The sequence below is a fragment of the Saimiri boliviensis genome, chromosome 5, assembly GCF_048565385.1.
Source record: "Saimiri boliviensis isolate mSaiBol1 chromosome 5, mSaiBol1.pri, whole genome shotgun sequence".
Classification (NCBI taxonomy): domain Eukaryota; kingdom Metazoa; phylum Chordata; class Mammalia; order Primates; family Cebidae; genus Saimiri; species Saimiri boliviensis.
The window spans coordinates 136,658,251-136,684,907 of record NC_133453.1 but is presented as its reverse complement, the minus strand read 5'-3'; the positions used below and the strand labels follow the sequence as shown (position 1 = coordinate 136,684,907).

General features: G+C 46.3%; 1 protein-coding gene across 1 annotated transcript in view; it reads right to left on the bottom strand.

Moving 5' to 3' along the window:
• ST8SIA2 (ST8 alpha-N-acetyl-neuraminide alpha-2,8-sialyltransferase 2) overlaps window positions 1-26,657 on the bottom strand; it is an 81,282-nt gene that overhangs the window by 22,961 nt on the left and 31,664 nt on the right. The window contains exons 2-5 of the mRNA XM_003921594.4: window positions 15,398-15,460; window positions 11,164-11,292; window positions 6,617-6,874; window positions 343-636 (exon numbers count right to left, since the gene is read on the bottom strand). Of these exons, the coding sequence (XP_003921643.3) occupies window positions 343-636; window positions 6,617-6,874; window positions 11,164-11,292; window positions 15,398-15,460 (744 nt within the window). The remainder of the gene's footprint in view (window positions 1-342; window positions 637-6,616; window positions 6,875-11,163; window positions 11,293-15,397; window positions 15,461-26,657) is intronic.

Sequence of the window (26,657 nt, the reverse complement as noted above, 5' to 3'; positions counted from 1 at the left end):
TGGGATGGCATGTGACTTGCCAGCCACCATCTCTCCTCCCACATTCATGGCATCTGTTCCCACTGAGCCTCGAGAGAGCCCAACAGCCAGGATAATTCTCAACTCAGCTCTCAAGACAGGCACTACCAACTGGTCACAATTGGCATGCCAGATGAAACCCACTTGCCAAACCCCCTCATCTCTCAAGGAATGGAGGCTCGGAAGGGCCAGGTGACTTGCTGAGGCCATCCGGCAAGTGAGTGGTGGAACTGGGATGGAAATGCACCTGGGGAAGGGGCACTGCCTGCCAAGCATCTCCCACACTTAGTGACGGTCCTACTGGCCTGTAGGGAGTCCGCTCACCCGCGAACGGCGTGCAGCAGGCGCAGCGAGGGGTATGCGGTGCGCACGTTGACGTGGTGCTTCAGGATGAGCTCGTTCACCCACTCGACGCGCTCCTTGCCGCCCCGGGCCATGAAGGCAGGGATCCACAGGATGCTGCCATTGAGGCTGTGCAGCCGCTGCAGCAGCTTCTCCCGCCATGTGGCATTGACCAAGTCCTCAAAGGCGCGCTGGATGACGGAGGGGTTCATGGTTACCAGGTCTGTCTTGAGCCCCACATCCCGGGCGTACTCCTGTACTGGGGCCAGGTTGCACCTGCCGGATAAAAAGGCAATATGAGCCTTTTGGGAAAGCTGAGACCCCTTCTTCTGTTTAACTTGATCCCATCCTTTGCCTTCTTTGGCATCCCCAAACAAACACCCAGGGCATCTCTTCACACTCACAGGCCCCTCCTGTCATCCCTTCTCCTCCTTTTTTCGCCACAAATGTTGACTGAGTTCATGCCATGTACCTAGAACCTTGCTAGATCCTGCGGATGTTAATGCCTGCCTTTTACTCTGGAGTTCAGGATCTAGGAGAGGAAGAAAGAAGTAAGCCAGTCCTCAGCCCACAGGATGATGATGCTGTTGCCAAGAGTGACCTGGCCCAGGAAGTGACAGAGTGAGGGATCTGAAGGCAGACTCCCAGGCTCTAAACTCGCTTTGACACTTTCTACCTGTGTGATTCTTGGAAGCGTGCTCAATTTCTCTGTGCTTCCTGAGACCTTCCATTACTTTATGATAGAGATCACAAAAGCATCCCTCCCAAGGATTAAAAACTGCTACATTCCCCGTACTTATGACACTACTGGATATAATAAGAGCTTGGTAAATGCTAACTGCTATCTTGTTACCAGTCTATGGGAAGGAGGAGTGTCAGGTGGACTTCCCTGAGGTGGTGACCACTAAGCAGAAATCTATTCGTGGACAAGGTACATGAAAAGAGTGCTTCTCCAGTTTGTCAAGTCAGAACAATCTCCCCTGGCACTTGTTAACAATACAGATTGCCTGGTTCCTCACCTGGAGATTCTGATTCGACAGGTGGCCCTAAACATCGATACCTGTGTTTTACAAGTTCTTCCTCTTCAGGTAGTGTTACAGCCAAGCAGTTTAGGAAATATCATGCTATAGCCCTGTAGGCACAAGAAAGGTTTCCAAGGGCAGAGAGGTGGGAGACAGCATGGCTGTTTAGGGAAACGTAAGTGATTAGGTCTGATTGGAGCATATTGTGTGGAGGAGATGGGGGTGTGGAGGCAAGCAGACTGGACTTGCCTATCAAAGGACCTGTGCTCCAGGGACTTGGTTCTGAGGGCAATAGGGAGCCACTGAGGGTTCTGGAGCAGGAGGGTAACAGAGACAGATTAGAATTTTTGGCCACAATTAGAAAGCAATGAGCTGAAGTTGCAGTATAGATTGGAGGGGATGGAGCTGGCTGCTGGAGGGCAGACTAAGAGGCCACTGCAAACTCAGGCTGACAAGTCAGGCTGCTGGGGCGGACAGCCTCAGCTATTTAACCTGATGACTTCCTTATGGGAGACCCAGCCTGGGTGTGCACATCTGGGTTTCCTGCCTGTGCCTGGGACTGGGATGGCAGCAGGGGGCACTGCGGGGGAGGTCTGGCTGCTATCTGACACAGAGGATTTGATGGTGGAAAAGCCTTCTGACCAGTGAAAATAAGTCTGAGAATCCAGTTAAGAGTAAAAATGAGGCGGGACATAAGGGATCCCAGGTGATCATCAAATGAGGAAATCCAGAGAGGCAGCATCATCCCCTCTTTAAGCAGGACTTTCCTTCTTCAACAACTGAGGAGAAAAAGTGGTTGATTAGAAAGAAAACTATTATTTTTGGAGCCCCTGGTGTGTGCCAGGCACTGGGTGGGCCTTTCACATAGGTCAGCTCGTTTTATTTTGATCTGGTTTTAATCACCCTCCTGTTACAAATGAGGAGATGGAGGCCCAGTGTGTGAGAATGGACTTGCCCAAAGTCCCAGGGCTAGAAAGGGAACCACCGGAGTCAAGCTCAGGTATATTTCACTTAAAGAGGCTGTTTGTGATTTCAGACAACCCCCTAAAATATCCCCTCTTCTCATCCCTGCACCTAGGCCTTGCCATCTTTGACTGTGGCTGAACATTGCAAGGGGCTAGGATTGCCCTGGGTCAATTCCCCTTCAGGAGCTCTTGCCACAGCCTCAGAGACTGAGGTGTCACAGCAGCACATCAGCCACTGTGGGGCTGCCCAGCTCTCAGTTACTCCTACAGCCTTGAAATGTGGCTGAGCTGGGCTTCCGCGGCCTTCCTGAGGGTCTGGGGCCGATTCTTGGCCAAGCTCCAGGTCCTGAGAGCAGGGCCAAGTGGTCTCCATGCAGTTCAGATGGACTGGAAGCACCCATCGGGCAGGAGGGGCCGTGAGAGAGGCAAGGAGAACGAAGTGTCTGTGGCACCCGACCCTGGTGGCTTACGAGATGGCCCAGGAGGGTGCAGGAGGAAACATTCCGACTGCAGCGTGGGCCCGGCTGGGATGCCACCTCCTGGAAGATGCCATGGCCAATGGGAAGAGGGGCTGTGTGCACCTCGCAGGCAGGCCCCAGCCGTCATTCAGCGTAGGACTCGGCTCACAGCAGGGGCTCCATACCTTACAAGCAGGAGGCACAAGAAGAGGGAGGCAGGGAGGGGATGTGAGGTCCAAGCTTTTCCAATGACTGTGCCTCAGTGAGGAGGCTGGGTCGGGGGAGCGCTGCCCTAAGTGGGCTGCGTAGACGTCTTCCTTCCCACCAGATGTGAACTGCTTCACTGAGGTGAGGAGGAGGCATTCGGAAGGGGTTCAATCTCATCTAGGCTCTCTTTTGTCTAATGGGAGGCCAGGCCTCCCACAGTGACTTCTGGGTGGGCTGTAGGTGGGCTGCATTGCCTGGATGGGCTTGGCTGTGGGCAGGAAAGGAGTCATTCTCTTCCCAAAACCACCACACCCGCAGGTGCCCATTGAGAGCTCTGCAGGATGAGAGGCAGCCTGGGCAGGCACTGGAGGCCAACTGCCTGGTCCACGGCCTGGCTTCAGCCCTCACTAGCTGTGTAGGGCTTGCCTCTCTGTGCGTCAGTTTCCTCACTGCAAAGCCAGATGAAAACAGAGCACTCCTTACAGAATAGTTGTGAGAACTGTTAAACCAATAAACATGAAACGCGTAGAATTGCACCTGGTACCTTCTAAGTGGCCAGTAAATGGTGAGGGATAACAAGGATGGTGATGTGATTTATCCATGGAATGGTGTTTGTTCATCAGATTCTCCCTATGGAAGAAACTCTGTGTGTGTGTGTGTGTGTGTGTATACGCACAATGAAATCCTGATCCCCAAACATCTGAGAACTTATGTGCTGCACACATGGTCCCAGATAGACACAGTGTCCTCAGCCTGTCATTGCAGGACCATGGGGCTCTCCTGGGACCAGCCCGCCATCCATTCCCAGCAGCACCCTCTGCAGCTGGTGCTTGCTGGAGCAGTGCCCTCCCTGATCCATGCATCTGCCTTCTTGCTTCCGTGTCTCTCTTCCTGCTGTGTCCTCCTCCTCACCACTTTCACTGGTCACAGGCCGCACTCCAGTGCTTCTTCCGCTGGAGCCTCCCCTGAACACCCTAGGAAGCACCGGGTTCTGCAAGATCATGGCATTTTGCGTGCCCTGTGTCCCACCAGGACTTACAAGCGTGTATTCCCCACACAGAGTGTCCTGAGAGGGGGCGAGGTCTTGCATGTCTCTGTGTTTCTCCCACGGAGGATGAAGGGTGAACGGATTGAAGACTTGGATTGGCAGAGACAGAAACCTCTAGCAGGAACTTTACAGCATCTGTCATTCTAGCAAAGGCACATGGAGGCCCTCCTCTGGCCGGGCACAGCCTTGGACTGGAGGCCCAGAGATGGGCACAGCCACTCTGCTCTGGAGGAGCTCGCCACCTGGGGGTGAGGTGGGTGGAGTAGAGACACAGAGTCCACAGGGAATTAACGCTCAGTGCCCCTGTTGTGTGGGAGACTCTGTCCCAGGCACGTTCACTTGTGCCATCTCATTTAATGCTTGCAGCATCATGCTGTCTTCACTGTTAGTGTGGAGCTTTGACCTGCAGGGTATTTCCAAGTGCAGGGCATGGAATAAACTCCTTGATGGGAAGAACCAGGAGGAATGGTCCCAGCGGGGTGGAGGAGCTAGTGCCGCTTCTGGGCACCGTATCCCTGATGTAAAACGTAGGTCTGTACATAGTGTGGCTGCATCATCTTGTCCTAATACACCCCGAAGAGACACGTGGGTGTTTCAGAGCCATGGACAAAGGCCTAAGGGACAAAGAATAACTGCGCTTTGTGGAGTAGCTTGCTCCTTGGCATTTTTGATCCATATTTTCCCAGTACTTGTGGATGGGTGTGGACCTGACTCCCAGGGGCGAGGCAGAGCACGGCCGGCTTCGCCTCTCCATGTGCAGTCACACATCAGCAGTGCATCCCCTGGGGTGCTTGTTAGAAATGCTGAGTGGCCGGCCCCACCCTAGACCGCAGAACTTTGCATGTCGATAAGACCAGGTGACTCCTTTGCACGGTAAGGTTTGGGAAGCACTGGGCCAGAGTACAGACTGTATTCATTGTGAAAGAGCCTCAAGGCCAGCCAGTCCACCCAGCCCATTTTACAGATGATAAAACTAAGGTCCAGAAAGGCAGAATGAGATGCTCCAAGTCATGTGTCAAGTGGGTCGCAGAGCCAAGGCACAGCTTTGCAGTCCACACTGCCGACTGTGTGAAAGGGCCCCAAAGGAAACTGTGGCCCAAATCTGCCTCTAAAAATTCCTGGGTCAGGGTCAGGACTTCATGGGGTGTGTAAAGCTCACTGTGAGAACTCATAGCTTGTGACAAAGGAAGAGGCATGGCTTACCTGTGTGGCATTAGCTCAGAAAGGACTCCCTGGATACTGCTGGGCACCCCTGGAGGGAATCCAACCCCCTGGGAGGAAGCCTTGGCCCCACACGCTCACCTTTAATGCCTACCCATCGCTCCTCTGGCTTCCAATCAGACAGACCTGCCACATTTCCTTCTTTCTTTCCCCTCCCCTGACTCTCCCTCCAACTGGCTTTAGACTGAAGGACTTTGAAAAACAGGGACTGAGTCCTTGGATGTGCCAGGCCCACTTGGGCCTGGCAGAGGATTAGAAAACTCTGGCCGGCAGGCTGCGGTACCATTTCAATCCCAGTGGACGCCGAGAGTAAAGACACGGTTTCTTCCCATGTCCAGAGGTTCAGAGAACTCTGCGATAAGGCAGCTTCCCAAAGCCCCAGAACAAGGCTGTCTTTGCCTCGAGTTGGTCCCCACAGAAACATGAGAACGTATGCACTTTCTGCCAGGGTCGGGGAGCCGCCTGCAGTGAAATGCAATGCTCTGCCTGCCCTAATCTGACTGAGAGACAGCAAAGCCTTGTTTCCATGACTGTGGTGGGTTAGGGGTGTCAGGCCTGTGGGCCACCTTGTGTGCAAATGTCCCAGGCAACTGGAAAATGAGAGCTGATATCTTAGAGAAAATTACGGTCAGTTACAAAATCCAAGTTTCTCTGTTACTCCACACTTCCCAGATTCTGAAAGCAGGGTAATAAAGTCTTTAGTAGAGCTTCCCCTTCCAGGACACTTACAAGAGTTTTGCAAATGTGAGCCAACAACTGACCAGCCCAGGAGATTTTCTTACCAACCGTTTGTACCAGGCTCTACCTCAGGGGATCAGCACACGTTTTCGGTAAAGAGCCAGATGATGACATTTTTGGCTCTGCAGGTGATATGATCTCCCTGTTGTGACTCTGCAGTTCCACCAACGACTTCACGGTGCCCAATGACTCCACTCTCCTTGTAGTGAGACAACAGCCACGAATGATATGAAAATGAGTGGCGTGGCTGTGTTTCAACCACACTCTATTTACAAGAGCGGGCTGCGGGCTGGCATCTGCCCCCCTCTGCTGTGGATCAGTGATTCCTAACCTTGGCTGTACATCAGAATGAGCTGGGCTCCCTGGGTGCCCGCACCCCTGCCACACCTCTCTTCCCCTCCCCTCCATTGATTTAATTGGTTGGAGTACATTCTGGACAATGGGGATGAAGCTCCCCAAGTGATTCTGATGAGCAGTCATGGTTGAGAGTAGGGGCTAACTCTGCCTTGTTTCAATCTCTTGGGGCAGCTGGCAATACTCCCCTGAAGCGCAGCCTGCCTGCCGCTCTGGCCCCAGAGTGCCTGCTGGGCATGTTACCTGATGACGAAGCTGTGGGCATCAATCTCCTGCCCACAGCCGCTGTTCAGCAAGACCCCCGAGTTGCCAACGATGGCACAAGTCCCAAAGTGCTTGTTCTTCAGTGGCGAAGTCCTGGGGAGGAGCTCGTAGAGGTTCTGGGACACGTTCATGGTGCTGTCTCGATCGAAGATGTAATGAATAATATCTCCGGGCTTCAGGGTTCCCTTTAGGACAGAAATGTCCTTTTCAGCATCCAAGAACTTTAAAATTTGCTTCCTGTGGAAACCAAACATGCGTAAGGAAAGCCTCTGTGTGCCAGCTGCCCTTTGCCAGCCCAGCTTTTCCTGTCCAGTGTCACCCTGCAGGGTGACTAGAGCCCAGCAAACATGGAGCGTGCTGAGAGTTCAGGTGCCTTTGAGAATGGGTTCTAGGCAGGGTGGCCAGAAATGGCCCAGGGGCAACTATGGTGGTGGCCAACATGGAGTTGCCAGGGTTACGCCCTCTTCCTTTGCCAGGCGAAAATGGTGTGGCAAATCACTCCATTAAAGCTGGAGGTGAGCTCCTCACAGCAGGCCCCAGAAGGAGGGGTGGCCCACCATCCCAGTTTTCCCAAGACTTCCTGGCCTGTGCACTGAAAGCCCCGCATCCCTGAAAACCCCTCAGTCATGGGCACACCCAGATATTTGGTGACCCTACATTACACTCACTCTCTTAGGGGGATTTAGGGCCATTCTCTGACAGAGATGAAAATGAATGGTTAGATACAAAATCCAACTTTCTCTGTTACTCCCACACTTTCTAGATGTTGAAAACAGTTGAGCAAAGTTGTCCAGGAGTAGGAAGTCAGATACAGGAGGCTTTTACTCCTTACCAGCCCCTTTTCTTCCATGGAAGGTTTCTCTGAGCAAAGGGGCTTTCTGGAGGAATGGGTACTGTGATATGTATGAACATGTCTGCCTTTGAGACTCTGAGAGGATGGCCTGCCATCCTGCAAGCTGGAGCAGCTCCCCTTGGTGCCCCCGCTAGGTGCTATCTAGTGTTTATGGCGGGGAGATTGTAAATATGGACACCTCGCTGGTCCACAGAGAAGGGCTCCTTTGTGTTGTTTCAGAGCAAAGGACAATTCTCTAGGCTCTAGGGTAGCTTTGAGTTAGAGAAAGTTCTCGAATTGAATGATCCAGCAAAGCACAAAGAAAGGATGGAGTGAGGTCAAGGAAGGGACAGGTACCCTTTTGGACTTGCCAAAAAAGGCTTTACCTGAAACACATAGCCTTCCTCCACGGAGCCTGCGAATCCTAGCCTGGTGTTACTTAAAGAACTGTTTATATATAGCCCAAGATTTTTAGAAATGATTCGTTATTCATAAAGAGAAAGAAACTGGGGACCTAGATTAGCTGAAGTTAGTTTCATATTCTGCTGCAAATTCCTATCGGGAACAGATACAAAGATGCTGTTCTTTGTTTTCAGAGTCCTGGAGGTGCAGAAGTTTCATGCACTTTGCAAATGTGAGACGCTGTAGGATGGCTGTCCCATTTCACAGACAGTAACACTGAGGCCCGAAAGCCTGCTGGATTTGAGATGTTCATCACCTGTGGTACATTCGAGCAGGCTGCACATTGAGTCACTTGGGGAACCTTTAAGTATTTCAAAGCTCCAGGCTGACACGTGAGAAATCTTGATTCTGCAAGTGGCCTAGGTCTCAGCATTGCTCTCAAAAGCTCCCCAGGTGACTTTAATGTGCGTCCAGGTTTAAGAGCCTTTGGTGCAGCTGGGGCACAGCTAGAACACTTGGTAAGCTTGAGGCTTCTCATCCACTGTCTCTCCTTATTAATGACCTGGATCTCTTGCTATCATGTTGGGGAAACCACCCTTGTAGACGAATTCGTATCCGTTGATGGAAAACAGAGGCATTGCTTTTATTTACTGCGCTTTACCAAGGATTATATGACTTGACAAACTAATGTAGCTGGGAAATTGCTGAAATCCTTGCAATTACTTACTCCAAAGTATTTAAAAACAAAGAGAGCCCCTAGAAAGCCCATAAATAAACACCTCTGTGAGTGAATTAATTTCTAACTAATTATGAGAAATTACCATCAATTATTAAACATCATTCCAAATCACTTGCAGAATCTTTTATTATGGATAATCTTGATGAATTGAAGTTGGAGGAAATTTCTTTTCCCTCTGGGTGAAGATATGTTGTTCCTGTTGAGGGGACTGTGTGGAGGGTTTTTATGAAGGATGCAGTCTGGTTTCATGGGTCAGGGTGGGCGGGGGCTATTTCTCTACCCAGGTGGGAGAAAGGGACACAGGGGACCATGGGTAGCTTGTACTGGCAGGAGGATTTCATTCACAGGTGGTGTAGTGGGGAGAATGGTGACCCTTCTAAAATACATGTCCACCTCCTAACCCCAGGAACGTGAGCATGTGACCATATTTCAAAAGAGCATCTTTGCAGATGTAATTGATGTAGGAATCTGGAGATAAGATCATCCTGGATTACCCGGTGGGCCCTAAATTCAATGACAAGTGTCCTCATAGAAGACAGAAGAGGGCCGGGCGCGGTGGCTCACGCCTGTAATCCCAGCACTTTGGGAGGCCAAGGTGGGTGGATCACAAGGTCCAGAAATCAAGACCATCCTGACCAATATGGTGAAACCCCATCTCTACTAAAAATATAAAAATTAGCTGGGTGTGGTGGCACGTGCCTGTAGTCCCAGCTACTTGGGAGGCTGAGGCAGGAGAATCGCTTGAACCTGGGAAGCGGAGGTTGCAGTGAGCTGAGATTGCACCACTGTATTCCAGCCTGGTGACAGAGCTGAGACTGTCTCCTCAAAAAAAAAAAAAAAAGGAAAGAAAGAAAAAAAAGAAGTAGAGGCACAGAGGAGAGGGCCACAGAAGACAGAGGTGGGGGTTAGAGTTCTGCAGCCACCAGAGGCTGGAAGGGGCAAGAGGATGGGTTCTCCCTTGGAGCCTGCAAGGGGTGCTCAGAACTCTGGCATCCAGAGCTGTGCAGGAATCAATTTCTGTTGCTTTAGGCCACTGAGTCGATGGTAATTTGTTACAGCAGCCCCAGGAAACGAATGCAGGTGGCATTGCCACCTCCACGGTGCCCCTGATCAATGGGGGCAGTTGTTAGGCCTTTGTGAGGGGGATGGAGGGCCATCAGGAAGCCTCTGAAGAGGTGTTGAGTAAGAAGTGCAGGGCGGCAGGGAGTTGGTTACTTCAGATGGTTTCTCAGCCGCCAGGTCACCAGAACGCATGCTTTTCCATTTCTCAGCCCTGCACGTGTCCCAAAACTAAACTTCAAGAACTAGGGTGCGGGGCCATTTCTATTTGGACAGTGAGCCTCCTGAAGGGGGAACCCCTGTTCTGTGTGGTGACGTTGCTGGTGGCTGCTCTCCTCTCTCCCCATGGCCTGGGATGGTCATCAGCGCCTTCCCCATCTGGTCCTGGCTACTGTCCCAGCCTCACCCCCTCATTCCCTGCCTCCTGCTTCCTGCTCCTGCAGCACTGTGCATAGGTACCAGATCATAGACTCTGTGGATGTGGAAAGCAGCTTGGTGAACTCCTAATTATCCTTCAAAACCCACTGCTCCTGGCCAGCCTCTCCTGGCCAGTCCTCTTAGTCCCCTGACAAAATGAATGGCTCTTTCCTCAGTATGCCTCTTTATTTCCAACTGATCACTTACAGATGACATCTGTGTAAGATGTGGCACCACCTAATGGGGATGTCAGACCACGCTGTCTTGGCTTTGCTTACAGTCTTGTCCCCACCTAGCATGTCTGATTCATGCCAGCACCCCCAGGCCCCAGCACGACATCTGGAACGGAATAGTTGGATTATACTTAAAAACATTTGCTGGGTCAATCATGGTGACATCGAAGCTAAGTGTACAAAATGCTGAAGTTGTCAGTCCTCCTCTACGGTTCCCATTGCCACTACCTGATCATCCTGCAGTGCTCTGAAAACATCACTGTGCACAGATCAGGATGAGCTGCTCTCCAGCTAAAACAGAACTCTGCTTTCGGGTCAGGTGTCATGTCCGTTCCTGTGTTCTCCGAATGCCCCTGTGGCTCTAGTTTTTCATTTTCATGTTGTGGGAGAGGGGCAGCCTATGCAAGTTGTAAGGGCTGAGGGAGGGAGTAGCTCTCCAAGGACAAACTGGGGGGCAGTCATTGAAAGGGGATGTGAATGCATGCCAGGTGGGCCCCAACAAGTAAGGACTCTTTATGCCTCGGAAGAAACAGCCGCCTGTGGCCTCCACTGCCCAGGCGCCCTTTGCTGCTGACCTGAGGCTCAAGGTTTGCTGCTTCTGAGCCCAGGAGCTCAGTGGGTACTCCTGCCACCTCTGGCCCCGGTCGCTACATACACAGGCTGGGCCGCCAGGCTGGTCTCGGGTTATTTCCAATCGATCACTTACAGATGAAACCTGCCTCAGCGGGAGGTAAACATTTTATTTCTATCCTGACTGCTTTAGATGATGAAGAGTGGCAATTTGCTAGTGTGTGCTGCAGAAGACCAAGTCTTCTTGACTTGTCCTGTAGGTAATTACCAGTACCTGATCCTCAGAGAGAGCGTCTGGTTATGTCTCCATTTGGACGAGGCTGGCTGGATGTTGTGCTTGATGCTTTCATTACTTCTGTCAACAACAGCTGGTGACGAGGAGCCATTTATTACAACTTCAGCTCTGGAAGGAAAAGAAAGGAAGAAGGTGGACATGATGTGTTAGCAAGCCGATGACAAGTCTAATAGTTTTGTTTTTGCACGGGCTTGAATGTAAACTTTTCCAGAAGAGCAAAATTGCAGTTATTACCTGAGAAGAGAGGGAAGTCTATTTATCTTCCAGTAATGCACAAACTCTGTCCCTCAGGTATAACCTACGTACATTCTTAGAGACAGGAAGGAGGGTGATAAACCTATTTTTCTTCCCCCGCCCCCAGTGTTTTTCCCCCCAGTAAAACCTGGCAGTCACTGTCAGAAGAGTAATATTTCTTATTCAAGCTATTGATAATAAACTCCACAAGGAGCAGGTATATGAGCAACAAAGTATCAAATGATGGGCTTACAAACTTAAAGAGAAAACAAGAACTCATACCAGGATGATGTAATTGTAGCCTGTGGCTTCACCCTCCTCCCTGGCAGTGCCATCACTCTCTCGTGGGTAACTCTGAGGTGCTACTTGAAACCTGGCGCTTGTCACACAGTTATCTGTGTTGTGTCTGTCCCTCAAATGAGGCTGTAAGCAAGGATCGCCCACATTCATTTTATATTCCCTAATGGTCTGACATAGCAGGTGCTCCATAAATAAGTATTGTTGAATTCAGGTTGAAATCGATCCTGGGAAAGCCTTGGGTGAATGAAAGAACTGGTTGGCTTTGTACTCCCTGCGTGGAGCATGATTCTGGGTAAACACCCCCTTTCCAGTTGACTCAGGAACACTAGGTATTATAAGACTGGCTTGAATTCAGTGGCTTGAAATCTATGCTAGTAGGTTTCTATAAACGAGGTTACAATTCTATCTTTAAAAGGCAGTGTAAGAGTCAGCCGGCTTACTGCCGGATGCACACAGATGTATGTGGGTCACAGCCAAAGTTCTGTTTGTCTGGGCTGACAGCAGATTCTCCCAGTTAGAATAAGCGGATTTGTGACACCAAATTCAGAAGCTTGAAGGAGTTCAAACTAAACATCGATGTCCTCTGCATTTATTTTGAAACAGCCAAGTTAAAAAGAATCAAATCCTGTTAGTGAGTTCTAAACCTGACATTCTACTTTGACTTTTTTTTTTTTTTTTAAATTTGGAGACAGAGTCTCGCTCTGTCACCCAGGCTGGAGTGCAGTGAATACAGTGGCACAATCTTGGTTCATTGCAACCTCGACCACCCAGGTTCAAGTAATTCTCCTGGCTCGGCATCCTGAGTAGCTGGGATTACAGATGAATGCCACCACACTTGGCTAACTTTTGTATTTTAGTAGAGACGGGGTTTTGCCCTGTTGGCCAGGCTGGTCTTGAACTCCCGACCTCAGGTGATTTGCCTGCCTCGTCCTCCCAAAGTGCTGAGATTACAGGCACGCGCTGCTGCGCCCAGCCCTAGTGTGACTTTTGCAGGTAGAGAAGGAATTTGTTTCGGGGTGCACGTTGTCTCACACATTCCTTTCACCCACCCACCTCCATTCCTCAATATTTCTGACTCCTTTGGGCTGATGTCACTTGTCTTGAATTCAAATATCTGTAACTTTGCAGAGGATAGAGAATGAAAGAGTTTTGAGTACAGCAGAGGAACTCTTCCTAGCATGCAGGCTTAATGGAGCTTCTGAGAGGATACTCAAGACCTAACCCTTTGGAATTTTTACTGTTTTCATGCAAGGAGCAGAGGGTACAGTGGAAAGATTGCATAAGCTGTGTGACTGTGGGCTGATCACTTTACTCTCTGAGCCACAGATTGCCCATTTATAGAAACAGAGTATAGAAGAGACAGATAACCATTTCCTGAGGTTCTGGAATTCTCAAGGGAACACTGATGTTCTCAAGGGAGCATGCCCCAGTGGCTTCCACCTCATGAGTGATACCAGCAGGAGCTGGTATCACTGTATCCTTTTGGTATCACCAACTTCTATGCAGAGCATAGGCAGGGGCACTGACCTCAGGGACACGGAATTCAGAATTAGCAGCTTCACTGAAGCCTACCTCAGTAGGTACACACAATGGAAATGTTTTAATGTTGGTGATGAGGAGTTGTTACCCTAAGAGCCTAGCTGATGTGCTGAAAAGGAGTCAGTGACTGTGCCCTGGCATCTCCTGGCTTAAGGTGAGTTCAGTCTAGGGTGATGCTTCCCAGCGACTGGGGCACACTGGGTGGCACCAGGCTCTCAGAAAAGGATCTATAGAGGAATTCTCTCACAGATGCTTGGAGAGGGAACCTGCTCGGACACCTCCGGGAAAGGTTTCCAGACTTCTCTCAGACACAAGGTGGTAAAGGTTGGAAAGGGGGAGAGAGAAATGCTGGCGTGGAGGATGGTAAAATTCCTCTCCACTTTCTAGGGTGAATTTGGATGGCATCTTGCATAGCCCATCATGGTCTTATGGGACTTTAACCCTGGCTTGGGTGCAGTCTAACTGGGGGACTTGGGAAAGTCACTTCAGATTTCTGGACACTATCTTCTTATCTGTAAAATAAAGAGATGGATTAGATAACCCGAGAATCCGCCTCGGATCACGGGTTTTTACACGCTCTGTGCTGCACGAACATGCTGCATTGGTGAGTTGAGATGTCCCTCTTCAGTGAACGTGTTCTCCTGTCTCCAGTCCCCTCAATGTCCAAAATGACACTAGAGGAAGATCACCTCCTGACCCCTGAACTTCAGCCCCAGTGACCTTCTTTTGATGCCACAGCTATATCCACAGTGGTATTAACAAGCATCGATTAAGTACCTTGAACATATCAGGTGCTGGGCTCGATAGAGCCTAATGTTTGGTGGTTCTAATCCTTAAACACTCCTCAAAGAAGACACTGCAGTTATTATTGTAATTAAATGGGGAAGCCAGTGCTCACAAGGGTAAAATCACTTGCCCAAGGCCCTGGCTAACAAACACCGGGGCTGAAGCCAGGGTTGCCTGCCCCCAGGACTGCTTTTTCCACTTCTCATACTTGATTCCTATGACATGGTGCCCTCAAGTAGCAGGGACTTGGGCTTTAGGGGCAGGATCTTCTTTCTCTGAAAGGGGGCATCGTTTCATAACCGAACAGAGAGGGGCTTAGGCACACATGGCCTTCTTCCTTTCCGCTATTTTCGCTTTTCACCAGGCATAACAGAGGCTTCATTCAAAGCTCCAAGGTGACTAAGAGGTCTTTAGAGAGCTAGAAGCAATGATGTCAGGGACAGAGAGAACAGTTTCTCAAGAGAGTCATACAGGCTCAGGAACAGAGGTCCTGGACAGGTCTCATATTGAAAAGAGATCTAAAAAATTACGGAAGGGCAAATAATACACTATCCTCTGCGTCATGTGGACCTCTCATTCCCACACTAACCAAAATAGGATATTTAGACAGCAAAACATGGCCTTGATTTTAAGTAGCAGCTTTTGTTTACATCAAATAACTTGGCACTTCCTTCCACTGCTCCTTAAGTTCAGGTTTATAAGACTACAGGCCATAGCTATGGAGCACTTATCATGACAGAGAGTGGGGCTCAGAAGTGTGGTGCAGCCACAGCCAGGGGCAAGCCTGGGTTTGCATGCTCTCCTGCTTCCAGCTGTCCCCTGGCCAATGACTGTTCTGCACCATTACATAAAGTAGAAACACTCTTTCAGAATTTGGAGTGTACATTCAATAATCAGGGTTAACATTACTGTGTTGACTCCCTAAACATTTTAAGAGGTGTCAGCAAAGTTTCTGAATGCTTTATTTTCCATCTTAACCTCCTGAACAAGCCATCTACTGCAGTGAAATTGAGCGAAAATCCTGGTTCCCTTCAGGGTCTCCATTGCTCAGCAAACATGCAAGTTTGAGTAAGCTCATTGGTGTCCTAGGCATTACAAAGTGGGTGGGCTGTTTTCCAGAAAGTGACTCTTACCCATCTTCATTTTCCATCTCTGCAGCCTCTAGACCTTGGGCCATTTCATGTGATCTTCCATTGACAGCTCCCCCGAAAAGTGATTAGGGAAATGCAAAGCCAAAGTGAAACAAAACAGATCTATTTGCTAAGTAAGAAGGGCACCATCCAGCAAAGAGGAGAAGCAGATTAATAGCTGCCTTACAGCAAAAACAAATGAACACAAAATCTAATTTACAAACCTATTAGATTTGCTATGTAAGCTGTTCACAGCTGATCTGATTGTACCTCTGCCTCCCGAATTCCTGCAAGACAAAGGAAATGCATTATTTATAAACCCAGCTCATCTTTGCAAAGCCCTCTTCAATTGCCAGGAGATCCCACAGCCCACCTGGAAAACTACAGAGGGAGGAATAGACCTCACTGGGGACTCCCCAGAATGGGCAAAGTCCTGGCCCCAGACACAGCCCAAACATTTTATAGGGTGTGGACTTCCTGGATCCTCCCCTGATCCCTTTCCCACTTGAATATTCATCCAATTTGTACCCAGGTTCTCACTTGAGATGCTAATTTAAGACAGAAAATAAACTCCCTTGGGATTAGTCTCCCTTGGGGAATCCCAAAGGAGAGCGTGATTCAGCATGACTTGGCATCTGTTCTAGCATGACTCAGCACCTGCTGGCTATCTTCTCTTGCTCTCACTCACGGGTAGTGAGCTGCTGTCCACTGCATTCTCTCCAACCTTGAGACACCAGAAATTCAAGAGAGGCAGCAAGGTTAACTCAACAGTGCCTCCATCCAAATGTGATCGCAGTTTGTTCTTTGGTGGCAAAAGAAATAGTATTATGTGCTGTCACTCTGCTGGGAAGTGGGGAGGGTATATGTGGGTCATGAGATTCCTTGTTCCTTCCTCTGTAGGACAGTCTTTTGAAGTAAGCTTTTTGCACTCCTACTGTCTATTCAGTTCTGCCAAATCCCATTGTTTGTCCACACGGATTCATCCTGCTTCACCGACACATTAGGCTGGGGATGGATAAATCCATGTGCCTCTGGTACCCCCTACTTTTTGCTCTGCATGTTTTAGAAAAGTTGTATGTGAGATTCATTATTTTTATTAATAAAAAAATTGGGCCAGGCACGGTGGCTCACGCCTGTAATCCCACCACTTTGACAGATCACGAGGTTAGGAGATTGAGACCTTCCTGGCTAACACTGTGAAACCCCGTCTCTACTAAAAATATAAAAATTAGCCGAGCATGGTGGCACAGGCCTGTAGTACCAGCTACTCGGGAGGCTGAGGCAGGAGAATCACTTGAACCTGAGGGGCAGAGGTTGCACTGAGCCAGGATCGCGCCACTTCACTCCAGCCTGGCAACAGAGTGAGACTCTGTCTCAAAATAAATAAATAAAAAAAATTAAAAAAAAATTATAGGGGGTGTTGGCGGACTCCAAAGAAATAATTGAAATCATTGGGGAAGGTGTGCATTGAAAGGAACCTTGTCATTCAATGAGAGCACTGTGGGTGGGGCAGAGTCAGTGCCTATCCACACACTGGTTTTAAGTCTGGATTTTCGTATCTGATTTCCTTAGGACTGGCATACTTGTATATATCATATTGTATGTGCACATGTGTGTGTGTGTGTGCCTGTCTAGATATACATGTCTTTTCCAGATAAATTGTCTTTTCAACATTATTGAGCAACAGGCGTTATCTACCCATTTCACAGGCAGATAACCAGACAACAGAACGGGTATCATGACCCACCCAGCGTCTTGTTTTAGTTCTCCCTTAGGGTTCCAAATTTATCACTACAAGTCTAGTTCCCAATGACCAAGAGAATCATTGGTTCTTCTCATTTGAATGTGATGTCTAATGTTTATTTTTGTTCCTCTCCATTTCCCCTTGGGATAACGGCGTTCTTGCACTACCACGTTGGGGTCTGGGAATGTTGGGTCAACTCCGCTGGTGTAACCCACGTTCACCTAGGTCGGGTCCCAGCAGCCTTGCTGGATGTGCTATGGCTCATGGGTTACTGTCTGTTCACATGCCCCCACTCTGGACCCTAGCCCTCAAAATCGGCCTCTCCTTTGGGGGAGGGGAGATCTGCTAGGCCAGACATTAAGTCAAGCACAGTAATTAAAAGTACAGTAACAGCTCAAGACCAATGAAAGGTTCATAGAACAAAACAGATTATCCAGAAATGTTGCCTATAGGAACTGATACACGATTTTAAAAGATCACTATCAAAGAGAAATTCAATAAATGGTTTGGAATAGTTGGTTAATGATCTGGTGGAGAGTTGTGAGAAAAGCAGTTGAGTGTTACCTTACTCTAGACAGAAAAAAATATCATGGATTAAACAAGTGTTTTCCACACTTTAGTAATTCTCAGATCCCTATTACCGGTTTTTTATATTTATCAACTCTACACACTATTATCCATTTAAATTTTAAAACAGTCCCATGTTTAAAATCTTACCCTTACCCTAAGCAATATCCTCTGAAATACAGGTTTGATGTCCTGATTACAAAGTAATTAAAAAAAAAAACAAACCTACACAACTATTAACACAAGAATAATTATCAACAGAATTCCTAAAATCAGCTTACATTATCACAAGGAATACCAGGAGTACCTGTACAACCGTCTAGGAATGACAGAATGAAACAGTTAAATTTTTTTTGAGATTGAGTCTCACTCCATTGCCCAGGCTGGAGTGCAGTGGCACAGTGATCTTGGCTCACTGCAGCCTTCACCTCCTGGGTTCAAACAATTCTTGTGTCTCAGCCTCCCGAATAGCTGGGATTACAGGCAGCTGCCACCATGCCCAGTTAATTTTTGTATTTTTAGTAGAGACAGGGTTTTGCCGTGTTAGCCAGCCTGGTCTCAAACTCACGACTTCAGGTGATCCACCCACCTTGGCCTCCCAGAGTGCTGGGATTACAGGTGTGAGCTACTGTACCTTGCCAGCCTGGCCAAAACAGTTGAGAATGAAAAAAAAAAAAAAAATATATATATATATATATATATATATATATATATATATATATAGCACTCTAGGTTCTGGGTACATGTGTAGAACATGTAGGACTGTTGCATAGGTACATATGTGGCAACGTGGTTTGCTGCCTCTGTCACACTGTCACCTATATCTGGCATTTCTCCCCATGTTATCCCTCCTCAACCTGCCTACCCCCCACTGTCCCTCCCTTATTCCCCCCGCAACAGACCACAGTGTGTGATGCTCCCCTCTCTGTGTCCATGTGTTCTCATTGTTCAATACCTGCCTATGAGTGAGAGCATGTGGTATTTGATTTTCTAAAACAGTTGAATATTTAAAGAAGGAAACCCATAAGAAACTGGTAAGAACAAGGAAGAGCATATTCATCAAATCTTTGATGAGGACTGAGGAGTATATGGGAGGGATTTTTAAATTTAGAAGACTAAGAAGAAATTACCAAAAAAAAAAAAAAAAAGCCAACAGATTTAACTTTGTAAAAATCCAAAATCTGGCTTGTACTAAAAGCAAATCTCAACAAACCTAAACCCAGTTTCTTTAATGAAACCTAAGGTGGCTCTGGATGAGGACAGCAATACATCTAACTTACTGTTTTTCTTACTCATTCAACAGAAATATTTTGAGTAATACTATATTTCAGGCTTTGGCCAAGCTAGGCATATGTAGTCCCCACGCTCATGGAGTAAAGTTTAACAGACAGTAGAGATGCATTAATCTTTTGTATTTTTTCCAAGCGTCCGACCTCCCGTCAGCTTTGTTAAGGATAATAGACAAACAAATTAGACAAATTGTGTATATATACTATAACATGATGTTTCGATATCTGTATACATTGTGAAATAATTAAATGAAGCTAACTCACATATCCATCACTTCACACACTTTTTTTTTTTTTGGTGTGAGATGGAGTCTTGCTTTGTTGCCCAGGTTGGAGTGCAGTGGACCGATCTCGGCTCACTGCAACTTCTGCCTCCTGGGTTCAAGTGATTCTCTTGCCTCAGCCTCCTGTGTAGCTGGGATTACAGGAACCTGCCATCACACCCGGCTAATTTTTGTATTTTTAGTAGAGACGAGGTTTCATCATGTTGGCCAGCTTGGTCTTGAACTCCTGACCTCAGATGATCCACCTGCCTTGGCTTCCCAAAGTGCTGGCATTACAGGTATGAGCCACCTCGCCCGGCCCATACTTAGAGTTTTTTGTTAAGAGCATGTAAGATCTACTTTCTTAGCAATTTGAAGTATACAGTACAGTATTATTAACTGTAGATACTATGTGGTACAGACATTCAGAATGTATTCTTCCTGTCTGAAACTTTGTACCCTTTGTCCAACACCTCTCCTCCCCAACACCCCCACCCCCAGTCCCTGAGAGCCAGGCTTAGAGGAGATCAAATGACTTGCTATAGCTGGCTGCAGGCTTTCTCTTTGCCTGCTTCAGGCCAAGTCCTGGGGAACACTGAGTCCTGCTGACTTGGGATACTAAAAATCCATACACCTTTCCATACCAGTTCTTACTCAAATTCAGGGGTTCTCAACCTCGGCACTCAGAATTTTGGTGGAGACATTTCATTGCTGGTGAACTCCTGTTTTCTGCGCGGTGCCTCTGAGAAGAGGAATCCCCCATGCCTCAGCTCCAGCCCCACCAGCCTGCCCATCCACATCACCTTTCCATGCGAATCCCCTCACCTGGCGCCAGTGCCTTCCTTCCAAACCATCCCAATTTTCAAATCTTAGCCACCTTTTCCTTTTTTCCCGGAGCACTGAATTCTATTACAGCATTTGTCACCTTCTTCTCATATTTAATTACCTCGTGGAATCGCAGATGGGAGGCTTTGCAGAAGTCTTGTCATTTGCACAGTCTCAACTCCTCCTCATACAGTCAGAGAGACCAAGGCCTGGGGATTTGTGTGCCCGGTTTAGCTTCCTCCTGCGGCCATGCTAAAGTGTCAGCCCTCGAGGGGTTGTGTTAAACATGTCTTTTTTTCGCCCCCATTCCAATGCATTGACATCTGGGGCTCTTCTGACCCCGGAGAAATGGCCCCTCCCAGGCTTAGCCAATTTCTAGAGAGAGCAAACAACTCTCCCGGGAGTGCTCCTGTCAAATGGCAATCTTGAATACACACTTGTACTGTCTCATTTATTGGGGGCCAGAATTCCCCTTCCCTGATGTAGGGCCAGGTATTCCCCTACCCTCAGTGCCCCAGGCTAGGTACCATGCAACTAGCCACAGCTCCTACACTGCAGAGCCTGCTGAAATTACTCAAATTAGCCAATCTTAAAACTGCTGGCCCTGCCTTGCCCATCCATTCCTTTCTGGGCAAACCACAACAAAGGCTCTTGCCAGTTTTCCCCTCCCTCCGTCTCCAGATCAACCCCAGTGTCTCCTTGCGTAGAGCCTCGTGATGTGAGTATAACAAGCTATCTTTTTCAGAGCAGTCATTGACGCATCTGTTGGCCTTGACATATGTCAATAATAACAGAACCTAGAGTAAAACAGGGTAGAAGCTTGTCTTGTTCACTTTCTTAGCCTTGCACAGAGCTTTGCCCACTGGGACTCAGTGAAGCAAACCAGGCTTCAAGAGTTAAGTGGGGGCTTTTCTTCTAAAGCCGTCCCTGCAGCTCATGTGCCGTGTTCCCGCGTGTTATTCACACCTGTCCAAGACACCACCTCACCTCTCAGCTGTTCATAGGACAGGGGAGACCATCGTTCAAAGAAACTGAGCTGCATATGTTCGGCTCTAGAATAAATCACAGGAACGGAGGAGGGATTTGTTTTTTCTAATGAGGTTTTGCCTCAAATGTTATTAAAATAAGCTTACATTCCTTGCGATGGGGAACTGCTGATACCTGCCTGATTGATTGATAGAAGATGATCGGGTAAGAAACATTTGCTAAAGATAATTCACAAAGTGCTGAAATTGTAGAAATAGCGATGCTTAGATCATCCAAGTGAGAAAATCCATAGGGATACACTCTGCATACTATAAAGAACTCTATAAAACAAGGTATAATACTGGTAAAAACAACTGTCCATTCAAACTTGTTACAATATTCTCAACCATTGTAAGGGGAGAGGTTGATGACTTTAAAGGCTGGCATTTTAGAATGTCGATTTTTTTTCACACTATGGACGTTATATTCTCTCCTAGTAGAATGTACACAGTAAACTACGATAGTAAATGAAAATGGGATGTTAAAGAAAAGTAAAACAAAATCACACCACACACAGCTGGATTTATTCTAGTGAAAAGTAGCAAAACCTGAAAACTGAGTTTTGCTTAGTCTCTTCAAGCCCGTGTTTTATTTTAATAATTTATTAATCAAAAACTCATAACTGTGTATATTTATGGGGTACATCATGATGTTTTGCTATATATACCAAGCCCAGTTGTTTATAGGTAAGGTAAGGTCCAGTGTGCTGGAATCTCCTAGCTGTGTTAGAATTTCCCACATTTACAGTTTCTCATGGGAGAGTCAGGCTCAGAATGAACTTTCAGGAGCTGACAATTTTAATTAAGAGTCTAGAACCAATTTAAACAGGTGATTAGTCTTAAGAATAGAAGATGAAACTAAAGCACAATTTATTAATTTGCAGATGGTTCTTCCTTCACATTTTCGGGAGAATACTGAATGCTATTTTTTCATTTTGCACATTAAAACTGCTGGGATTTATGCTCATTGACAGCCCATGGACAAGCTCCAAGGACCCATGGTCAGGAGAAAAGTGAGGAACAGGATGACTTGGGGTCAGTCACATGAGTAGAGCGAGGGCTTCCAACAGTGATTGAAGGCTTTTGTTTAAGAATACTTCTCCCTAATTCCAGTTTTTCAAATTTTGGTAAAATGCATATAACATGAAATTTACCATCTGCTGTTTTTTGAACGTTTCGTTCCTTTCAAAATTCACAGTTGAGGCTGGGTGTGGTGGCTCACACCTGGAATCCTAGCACTTTGGGAGGCTGAGGCAGGTGGATTACCTGAGCTCAGGAGTTTGAGACTAGCCTGGGCAACACTGTGAAACTGCATCTCTACTAAAATACAAAAAATTAGCCAAGCATGGTGGCATGTATCTATAATCCCAGCTACTCGAGAGGTTGAGGCAGGAGAATTGCTAGAACTCCTAGCAGAGGAGGCAGAGGTTGCAGTGAGCTGAGATCGTGCCACTGCACTACAGCTTGGGCGACAGAGTGAGACTCTGTTTTTTTTTAAAAAAAAAAATTGGCCTGGCATGGTGGCTCATGCCTCTAATCCCAGCACTTTGGGAGGCTGAGGCAGGCAGATCATGAGGTCAAAAGATCAAGACCATCCTGGCCAAAATAGTGAAACCCTGTCTCTACTAAAATACAAAAGTTAGCTGGGTGTGGTGGTGCACGCCTGTAGTCCCAGCTACTCAGGAGGCTAAGGCAGGAGAATGGCTTGAACCTGGGAGGTGGAGGTTGCAGTGAGCCAAGATTGTGCCACTGCACCCCAGCCTGGCACCTAGGGACAGAATGAGACTCTGTCTCAAAAAAAAAAAAAAAAAATCATGGTCAAATAGGAAACTTGACCTCCAAAGCAATAGTGTTAGGGGCCCTGACAAAGGGCTTTTACACTGTTGTTGGGATTGTAAACTAGTTTAACAATTGTGGAAGACAGTGTGGCACTTCCTCAAGGACCTAGAAATAGAAATTCCACTTGACCCAGCAATCCCATTACTGGGTATATATCCAAAGGATTATAAATCATTCTATTATAAAGACACATGCACACGTATGTTCGTAGTGGCACTGTTTACAATAGCAAAGACCTGGAACCAACCAAATGCCCATTGTCGATAGACTGGACAAGGAAAATGTGGCACATATACACCATGGAATACTATGCAACCATAAAAAATGACTTTTTGAACTAGTTTACACTCCCACCAACAGTGTAAAAATATTTCTATTTCTCCACATACTCTTCAGCATCTGTTGTCTCCAGATTTTTTAATGATTGCCATTCTAACTGGTGTGAGGTAGTATCTAAATGTGGTTTTGATTTGCATTTCTCTAATAATCAGTGATGGTGAGCATTGTTTTCATATGTTTGTTGGTCTCATATTTGTCTTCTTTTGAAAAGGATATGTTCATGTCCTTCGCCCACTTTTGAATGGGTTTGTTTGTTTTTTTCTTGTAAATCTGTTTTAGTTCTGGATATTAGCCCTTTGTCAGATGGGTAGATTGCAAAAATTTTTTCCCATTCTGTTGGCTGCCAGTTCACTCTAATGATTGTTTCTTTTGCTGTACAGAAGCTCTGGAGTTTAATTAGGTCCCATTTGTCTATTTTGGCTTTTGTTGTCAGTGCTTCTGGTGTTTAGTCATGAAGCCCTTGCCTATGCCTACGTCCTGAATGGTTTTGCCTAGGTTTTCTTCTAGGGGTTTTATGGTGTTAGGTCTTATGTTTAAGTCTTTAATCTATCTGGAGTTAATTTTAGTGTAAGGCATCAGGAAGGGGTCCAGTTTCTGCTTTCTTCACAATGCTAGCCAGTTTTCCCAACATCATTTATTAAACAGGGAATCCTTTCCCCATTGCTTGTTTTTGTTAGGTTTGTCAAAGATCAGATGGTTGTAGATGTGTGGCATTGCCTCCAGGGCCTCTATTCTGTTCCATTGGTCTCTATCTTTGTTTTGGTACCAGTACCATGCTGTTTTGATCACTGTAGTCTTGTAGTATAGTTTGAAATCAGGTAGTGTGATGCCTGTAGGTTTGTTCTTTTTGCTTAGGACTGTCTTACCTATGCAGGCTGTCTTTTGGTTCCATATGAAGTTTAAGGTGGTTTTTTCCAGTTCTGTGAAGAAGGTCATTGGTAGCTTGATGGGGATAGCATTGAATCTATAAATTACTTTGGGCAGTATGGCCATTTTTGCAACATTGATTCTTCCTAACCATGAGCATGGAATGTTTTTCCATCTGTTTGTGTCCTCTCTTATTTCCTTGAGCAGTGGTTTGTAGTTCTCCTTGAAGAGGTCCTTCACATCCTTTGTTAGTTGTATACCTAGGTATTTTATTCTCTTTGTAGCAATCGTGAATGGCAGTTTGCTCTTGATTTGGCTCTCTTTTAGTCTGTTATTGGTGTATAAGAATGCTTGTGATTTTTGCATATCAATTTTGTATCCTACGACTTAGCTTATCAGTTTAAGGAGATTTTGGGCTGAGACAATGGGGTCTTCTAAATATACAATCATGTTGTCTGTAAATAGAGACAATTTGACTTCCTCTTTTCCTAATTGAATACCCTTTGTTTCTTTTTCTTGCCTAATTGCTCTGGCTAGAACGTCCAATACTATATTGAATACAAGTGGTGAGAGAGGGCATCCTTGTCTAGTGCCAGATTTCAAAGGGAATGCTTCCAATTTTTGCCCATTCAGTGTGATATTGGTTGTGGGTTTGTCATAAATAGCTTTTATTATTTTTGAGATATGTTCCATCCATACCTAGTTTATTGAGAGTTTTTAGCATAAGGGCTGTTGAATTTTGTCAAAGGCCTTCTCTGCATCTATTGAGATAATCATGGTTTTTTTTCTTTGGTTCTGTTAATGTGGTAGATTACATTAATAGACTTGCTTATGTTGAACCAGCCTTGCATCCCTGGAATGAAGCCTTCTTGATCGTGATGGATAAGCTTTTTGATGTGCTGTTGCAATCGGTTTGCTGGTATTTTATTGAAGATTTTTGCATCTATGTTCATCATGGATATTGGCCTGCAGTTTTCTTTTTGTTGAGTCTCTGCTGGGTTTTGGTATCAGGATGATGTTGGTCTCATAAATTGATTTGGGAAGGATTCCCTCTTTTTGGATTGTTTGGAATAGTTTCTGAAGGAATGATACCAGCTCCTCTTAGTATGTCTGGTAGAATTCAGCTGTGAACCTGCCTGGACCTGGGTTTTTTTGGTTGGTAGGCTATTAATTGCTGCCTCAACTTCAGCCCTTGTTATTGGTCTAGTCAAGGTTTCAACTTCTTCCTGGTTTAGGATTGTGAGGGTGCAAGTGTCCAGGAATTTATCCATTTCTTCCAGGTTTACTGGTTTATGTGCATAGAGTTGTTTGTTGTAATCTCTGATGGTAGTTTGTATTTCTGTGGAATCAGTGGTGATATTCCCTTTATCATTTTTTTTTGCACCTATTTGATTCTTCTCTCTCTTCTTGTTTATTAATCTGGCTAGCAGTCTGTCTATTTTGTTGATCTTTTCAAAACAACTAGCTCCTGGATTTATTGATTCTTTTAAAGAATTTTTTATGTGTCTATCTCCTTCAGTTCTGCTCTGATCTTAGTTATTTCTTGTCTTCTGCTAGCTTTTGAGGTTTTTTGATCTTGTTCCTCTAGCTCTTTTAATTTTGATGATAGGGTATCAATTTTAGATCTTCCCTTACTTCTCATGTGGGCATTTATTGCTATAAATTTCCCTCTAGACACTGCTTTAATGTGTCCCAGACATTCTGGTACATTGTGTCTTCATTCTCGTTGGTTTCAAAGAACAGCATTACTGCTGCCTTCATTTCATTGTTTATTCAGTCGACATTCAGTAGCCAGTTGTTCAGTTTCCATGAAGCTGTGTGGTTCTGAGTTAGTTTCTTAATCTTGAGTTCTAATTTGATTGCCCTGTGGTCTGAGAGACTGTTTGTTATGATTTCTGTTCTTTTGCATTTGCTGAAGAGTGATTTACTTCTAATTATGTGGTCAATTTTAGAGTAGCTGCAATGTGGTGCTAAGAAGAATGTATATTCTGTGGATTTGGGGTGGAGATTTCTATAGATGTTTATTAGATCTGCTTGGTCCAGATCTGAGTTCAAGCCCTGGATATCCTTGTTAATTTTCTGTCTCATTGATCTAATATTGACAGTGGAGTGTTAAAGTCTCCCACTGTTACTGTGTGGGAGTCTATGTCTCTTTGTAGGATGTTACAAACTTGCTTTATGTATCTGGGTGCTCCTGTATTGGGTGTGTACATATTTAAGATTGTTAGTTCTTATTGATGCATTGATCCTTTTACCATTGTGTAATGCCCTTCTTTGTTTCTTTTGATCTTTGCTGGTTTAAAGGCCATTTTATCAGAGAGTAGGATAGCAACTCCTGCTTTTTTTTTTTTTTTTTGCTCTCTATTTGCTTGACAAATCTCCCTCCATCCCTTTATTTTGAGTCTATGTGTGTCCTTGCAGATGAGGTGGATTTCCTGAATACAGCACACCTATGGGTCTTGACTTTTATCCAATTTGCCAGTCTGTGTCTTTTGATTGGGGCATTTAGCCCATTTACTTTAATATTGTTACGTGTAAATTTGAGCCTGTCATTTTGATGCTAGCTGGTTGTTTTTCCCGTTAGTTGATACCTTTTTTTTTTCATAGTGTTGATGGTCTTTACCATTTGGTACATTTTTAGAGTGACTGGTACTGATTGTTCCTTTCCTTGTTTAGTGCTTCTTTCAGGGGTTCTTGTAAGGCAGGCCTGGTGGTGACGAAATCTC